The sequence below is a fragment of the Bombyx mandarina genome, chromosome 25 (assembly GCF_030267445.1).
Source record: "Bombyx mandarina strain Sakado chromosome 25, ASM3026744v2".
In the NCBI taxonomy this organism is placed as follows: Eukaryota; Metazoa; Arthropoda; class Insecta; order Lepidoptera; family Bombycidae; genus Bombyx; species Bombyx mandarina.
The window spans coordinates 9,598,367-9,604,954 of record NC_143231.1 but is presented as its reverse complement, the minus strand read 5'-3'; the positions used below and the strand labels follow the sequence as shown (position 1 = coordinate 9,604,954).

At 32.2% G+C, this 6,588-nt stretch overlaps 1 protein-coding gene across 2 annotated transcripts; it reads left to right on the top strand.

Annotated features, from left to right (window-relative positions):
- The first annotated feature begins 353 nt into the window (after positions 1-353).
- TrpRS (Tryptophanyl-tRNA synthetase) lies at positions 354-6,203 on the top strand. 2 transcript variants are annotated; one of them, XM_028178928.2, is made up of 9 exons: positions 354-456; positions 590-713; positions 1,759-1,827; positions 1,976-2,135; positions 2,470-2,652; positions 2,825-3,002; positions 3,836-4,042; positions 4,685-4,816; positions 5,941-6,203. In XM_028178928.2, exons 2-9 carry the CDS (start codon positions 602-604, stop codon positions 6,100-6,102), a joined length of 1,203 nt encoding a protein of 400 aa, XP_028034729.2. In that variant the 5' UTR covers positions 354-456; positions 590-601; the 3' UTR covers positions 6,103-6,203. The 2 variants fall into 2 exon arrangements, with proteins under 2 accessions (XP_028034729.2, XP_089594656.1); XM_089738530.1 differs by having other exon boundaries at positions 377-425.
- The last annotated feature ends 385 nt before the right edge of the window (positions 6,204-6,588 follow it).

Here is a 6,588-nt window from a genome sequence, read left to right as displayed (position 1 = left end):
ACTTTATATTTGTTTATTTCTTACATTTTCCCTCCATAGTTTTGTATATATAATAACAACAAATACAGGTATATAAGTCTCGTCATTTTATTGAACAGAAAAAACTTATTTTATATCCGAAATACCGATTCGAAAATAAACATAGAATATAAAATCGAAATTTTCTGTTAGTGATGCCATCATTAGCTATTAAATATAAGGCAAGTAGTATTAAATGTTTTATCTATGCCAATCAGTACAATCTGTCTATAGAGGAAATTATACAGAAGAGACAAGGGTGTATGGGCTAAGATACCCTTGCCTTTCCTAATAAGGAAAAATTGTACCACAAAAATGTCTATGGAGGCTTAAATCTGTCAAAGAAATACTTTGAAAGGCTAGGTCATAGACTATACACTAGGTGTAATAATAATAACCTCGATGTGGTGAGTAAAAATTACCTTCTATTATAAAAATGTAAGTACTTGTGACTACTAAATGATTATATTCCTTTTTTCTAATATAGTGAAGCAAAGAGTTGAGAAAAATAATGTAAAGTGACAAGTCAAATTATTTGTAGAAATTTGTACATAAAAAATACTTTTTTTAGTTAATTAATAAAATGGCAGAAGATACAATTAGCAATATAGCAATAGCGGAGGATGAGGACTACGTGGATCCATGGACTGTTACTGGAAAGTCGGACACCGGCATTGATTATGACAAACTAATAAGTATGTATTCTATGTTAAAAAGATATACTTCGAAATGCTTATTATTTTAGTGGTGATGTGTCAATTAATCCTTCAATAGGTGGCTAACGAATGGAGTGGCTTTTAATAAAAATTTAATACTTAAATCTCAAAAATATGTATGATCAAAATCAGGTGAAATTTCACCAGTTTCATCATCTTTCAATCAATCATTTGACTATTTTTTTTTTTAATGGCAATCTGCCGATACTTTCAGCAATTTCTGCCAGTGTCGTGTTATGGCTACACATGGAACATTGTCGAGCTATTTAAACACACTTTATATTATGAAAAGTATCCAATTTTGGCAATAATAATGGTGCCTGGGACTAACACAAAATTAATGTTACTATAAACTTACATATTATAATAAAGAGAATGTACAGAGAATAATGTACTACATATAATTATAATTTTTTTGATGTAGTAGTTATAAACTTATTAAAAGCACATAATACAGGGGTCTGGGAATAGTGAGAGGAGGTGGCAGACATTTACCGGTCGTTGAATTTTCAGTTCGCTAATAACTTGGTCCCATATGAATAAGTTGTTCAAGCGACAATTGAGGAAAATGTGATCTAGAGTGCCGTTGTCCAAATCCAAATAAAAAATCATTTCACTTGGAATGAGTTTGGTATTTTAAAATTTGTGACTAATAACAGTAGCTAAAATTAATTCAAACAAATCTAACATATTTGAAATAAAGTTTAGGATAACTGATAAAAGATGTTATTGGAAAATATAGTATAATTTACTCAATCTTTATCCCCTATCCCTATTACTCCTGAGTTACACTTTACAGTTTTCATTTGTTTATTGAATAAAAGTTAAGAAACTATAGAAAAACAAGTTCAAATACTCAACCATATTTAGTATACTTTCAACTCTGATACATCATGCTGTCTTCCTATTAAATGGCTTATATTCAGCGCCCATATACATATATTCCATGATGGCTTGCAATGACTCAAAAATAAATCATGAAATGTAATGATGATTATAAACTTTAAAATTAATTATGTTGCAGAAAGGTTTGGCAGTCAGAAAATTGATGATGAACTTATACAGCGATTTGAAAAAGTTACAGGAAGGAAAGGTAAATTTTAAAAGAAATATTTTCATTAAAATTTTGTATCAATTTAAAACTATTCAGATTCTGATGTATTTATAAATATAAGCTTATGAGAATAATGCACATTCTGATCTGCGATTAAATAAAAATGTAAAAAATAATTATTTTTAAGCTCATCATCTGCTGAGACGTGGAATATTCTTTTCACATAGAGACTTAAATGTAATAATTAATTTACATGAAGCGGGAAAGAAATTTTACTTGTACACTGGAAGAGGGCCATCATCGGACAGTATGCATCTCGGACATATGATCCCTTTTATGTTTACTAAGTTAGTATTTTTTTTATTATTCAAGGTAATCAAAGAGTAAAAAATTTACTATACAATGGAATGTTATTCCTTTCTGGAAATACAACCATTAGTGAAGAATTGCAATTGCAATAAATAATACGAATTTATGGAGCGTTGCTTATCAATGCCTGTCATCATTCATCACTTGATTGAGTACACAGGGTGTTTTACCCCATCATAAACATTTCAAATATACTTCAAAGACTTAAGACATTTTACCCTGTGTATTTAATTATTTTTCAAATGATTTAATGTTTGTAATGAATGTCTGGTGTTACTGGTCTATGCTTTAATAATAGTAATACATTTTTAGATGGTTACAAGATGTATTCAATGTACCTCTAATTATTCAACTGACAGATGATGAGAAGGTACTGTGGAGAGATATAAAAGTTGAAGATGCAAGGAAAATGGCTTATAATAATGCCAAAGATATTATAGCAATTGGATTTGATCCTTCAAATACATTTATATTTAATGATTTGGATTTTATTGGGTAAGCAGATGGAGATATTTTTTAATCTATCACTAAGTTTATCTTCTTAAAGTTTATTACTTAGTGCACTGCTCTATGCTCTCTCTGAGGAATAAATTTGAGCTGTGAATTGCTTATGATTCAAAAGCAGTGATGTACATTTTCCATTTAATTATAAGTTTTTGGTTCACAGGCAGTGCCCAGCTTTTTACCAGAACATGTTAAGGATACAGAAATGTGTCACATACAACCAAGTAAAGGGCATATTCGGTTTTGGTGATTCTGATGTCATTGGCAAGATTACATTCCCATCGATTGAAGCCGCTCCAGCCTTTTCCACCACTTTTCCATTTATTTTTGAAAATAAAATTGTAAGTGATCATTCTGATATAGTTATGATTTGATTTTTAGTTTAATTAAATTTTTATATATTTTCCTTTGGTATTTCAATAAAATTTTCAATAAAACAATATCTTTATATATATAATTATACTGTATGTACGTATGTCAATGAACTCCTAAATGAATGGACAGACTTGAACGAATTTTTGTGTATGCATTCACAGGACAACGTCTGTCGGGTCCGCTAGTTTATATATCGACGCTTGAAAGGCAAACGTGACTAAGTGACAATAACTGCTTTGTACAACAATTATAGCCAATAACCATATTCGATGCGCAAAAAAAAGATATTTCTAGGTCTATTAAAATAATTTCAATCCTACAGCTAGATTCGTTATAATAGAATTTTTTCAGGTATTTTAACATTAAATTTGTCTACTGTAAAGTTCACACATTTTCGCTTAGTTACGTTTGCCTTTCAAGCGTCGATATAGATAAAGAGACAAATAAGAAAGCTATTTTCTATATTTACTTATCTATACTAATATTATAAAGAGGAAAGATTTGTTTGTTTGTTTGTTTCGAATAGGCTCCGAAACTACTGGACCGATTTGAAAAATTCTTTTTCCATTAGAAGCCGACATTGTCCCTGATGAACATAGGCTACTTTTTTTAATTATATTTTTTTGGTTTCATGTTTGTTTTAATGTTTCCGAAGCGAAGCGAGGGCGGGTCGCTAGTACAATATAAATGTTTACTGTGAACCACTGTGGTTAAATTATTTTATATTAAAGTAAAAAATTTCTTAAACAATATTATGTAAACATTAGAAATAAATAATATTTAAAATATATAATTCCAGGTACATTGTTTGGTTCCGTGCGCGATCGATCAGGATCCATACTTCCGTATGACACGAGATGTGGCCGTTCGTCTCAAATTGCCGAAGCCTTCTCTGATACACTCTACTTTCTTGCCGGCTCTTCAGGGCGCTCAACACAAAATGTCGGCTAGTGATTGTAACGCTTCGATATTCTTGAACGACACTCCGAAGCAAATAAAAAATAAGGTAGGCATTTTTGTCCCGGAGATTTTCATGGTTTTGCTTTAAAAATTCAAAAGCTTTATAAATCAGATGGGTGATCTTTTATTGAAAAAATGCTAATGAATCACTACTATGATGAACCAAATGAAAAAAAATTAGTAGGTACCACTATTAGCTGTCGTATCTTCCTGAAGAAGCTGAAATGGTGCTCGAATGAATTTCCTACAATAAAAAATAAATGTATCGAATTTTTATGAGTTTCGGTAAATACTGAAAACCACGGGCCTAAGCCATGTGGAGTTCATTTTAAGTTTTAATTTTGTCTAATGTTTCGTCCTGCAAAAACTTCGGAACAATCCGGCACGTATTTAAAATTGTGGCTTTTTCCACGATATATAATAAAAAGTAAATTTTTGGTTTATTATTACTATACTACTATGTTTATTTAAAATGTAATTAATTACACAATATTTTTTAAATGGGATGTTAAGAATACAATTTTTAAAAAACAGTATATAAAAATAGATAGCCGCAAATGCCGGTTTCTACGACACAAGCCACTAGTGGTTAGGACTCCAGAGTGAGAAACCCTCTCACAATGCGCGCAGTATCGAGGATAACTTTATTATTATTGTCAAATGTACTGAGTCGCGTGCTTTTTTACAGATAAACAAATACGCGTTTTCGGGAGGCCAAGTCACAGTGGAGGAGCACAGAGAGAAGGGTGGTAACACTGATGTAGACATTTCTTACAAGTATTTAGTTTTCTTCCTTGAAGACGACGACAAACTCGCTGAGGTAATAGATGTTTGTTAATCTTTATTTATTCAAGGATAACGCACTTTAGTCCACACGAACTGAGCTTAAGCGGCAATGTACAGTTTGCAATACATTACGTGTTACAAAATGTGGACGATGCAATCTATTCAGTCGTTGAAAGAATGAGTTGCTCGCTTCGGGCATTGCAATATTGTAATAACTGTTACGTTAAAGGACCTCTTGTAAAAATGAATATTTAAAAAAAATCTAATATTTAAAATAAAAATAAAAGACATGCCCGCTGAGTTTCTTGCCAGTTCTTCTCAGGACGGAGGCTAGTTTTTGTGAATTGGCAGTAGTTCTTTTTGACGTTCAACAAGTATGTACTTTCATTTAGGTTGAATAATTTTTTTTGACTATTTGACTATTTTTGACTATTGACTATATTTGACTATTCGAGTGGGACATGATATGACCCGTTTGTCGTTTAAATATCACGGAGATGCAAACATTGAGAAGTTGTGTTATGAACTTTGTTTGAAAGTACTCGTATTTATAAATTTCCGAACTAATTATTTTTTTAAATTCCCTGTTTTTATTAATACGTAACTTTAAAAGCATAATAGCACTGTGATGCCATATAAGAGATGCAAATTCATGTCCACTTGATAACTTACCGTAGTTAATAAGATGAGAATAAGAATGACACCCTCGTTGGTTAAGTGAACGCATATGGGCTTAGCGACAGCCTTAATATTTTTTTATGGGAGACTTTGCTAACGTCGGCCCTAACAAGAGCAGTGCTTCGCTGAATCTACCATCGGATCGGAATCGCGACCCACTAATAACCCACTTTTCTGATTTAGGTATTCGGACTCTGAAAATACCCTATTCGCAAATATAGAGGCTTTAAGACGATAGATAGATAAACCGATAGATTGTAGATAGTAGTGCTGGCCTAAAGTACACTACTTACTCATATCGATCGAAGTGATTATACCGGTGTTCGAATCTCAGGTGGTTTTTAAAGGGCGGGGCAGCCGTTACACTATCCAATTGAGACTTGTGCTCATTTTTGAAAAAAGCGTTTGAAATCCAAAAATTTATATTCAAAATTTCTGACTATGTTGAATTTTTTTCGTAATTATGTACCTTTTTCACAGATCAAGAAGTCTTACGAGTCAGGGCAGATGTTAACAGGAGAACTTAAGAAGATAGCTATAGACACCATTACAGGATACGTTCAAGATTATCAAGCTCGAAGAGCCAAGGTCACCGATGAGGTCATGCACGAATTTTTCAGAATAAGGAAAATCGACGTTTAAAACTATAAGAATAAAGTCGCATTTAAATTAACTGCAAATTTGTTCCATTATTTATTTCTTTAAAAAAATCGTAAATCTATTTATAAAAAAATCTGCATGAATAGTGAGTTTTATTTTATAGTAAGATGAAATTTAATCAAGTGAAACGATAGATGATATGAAATTAAATCTTAATAAAATTAAAAAATCCGTAAAGTATTGCTTAGATGGATGGACGAGCTCACAGCCTACCTGGTGTTAAGTGGTTACTGGAGCCCATAGACATCTACAACGTAAATGCGCCACTCACCTCGACATATCAGTTCTAAGGTCTCAGTATAGTCATAACTCATAACGGCTGCCCCGCCCTTCAAACCGAAACGCATTACTGCTTCACGGCAGAAATAGGCAGGGCGGTGGTACCTACCCGTGCAGACTCACAAGAGGTCCTACCACCAGTGAGGGTCAAGTCCAGAGATTTTTTTTTATTTTCCAGTACTTGTCTAT

Coding starts and splice junctions, on each gene's coding strand:
- TrpRS (XM_028178928.2), top strand. CDS start 602: ATGGCAGAAGATACAATTAGCAATATAGCAATAGCGGAGGATGAGGAC. Junction 3,003..3,835: donor TTATTTTTGAAAATAAAATT/GTAAGTGATCAT, acceptor ATATAATTCCAG/GTACATTGTTTGGTTCCGTG. Junction 4,043..4,684: donor CGAAGCAAATAAAAAATAAG/GTAGGCATTTTT, acceptor GCTTTTTTACAG/ATAAACAAATACGCGTTTTC.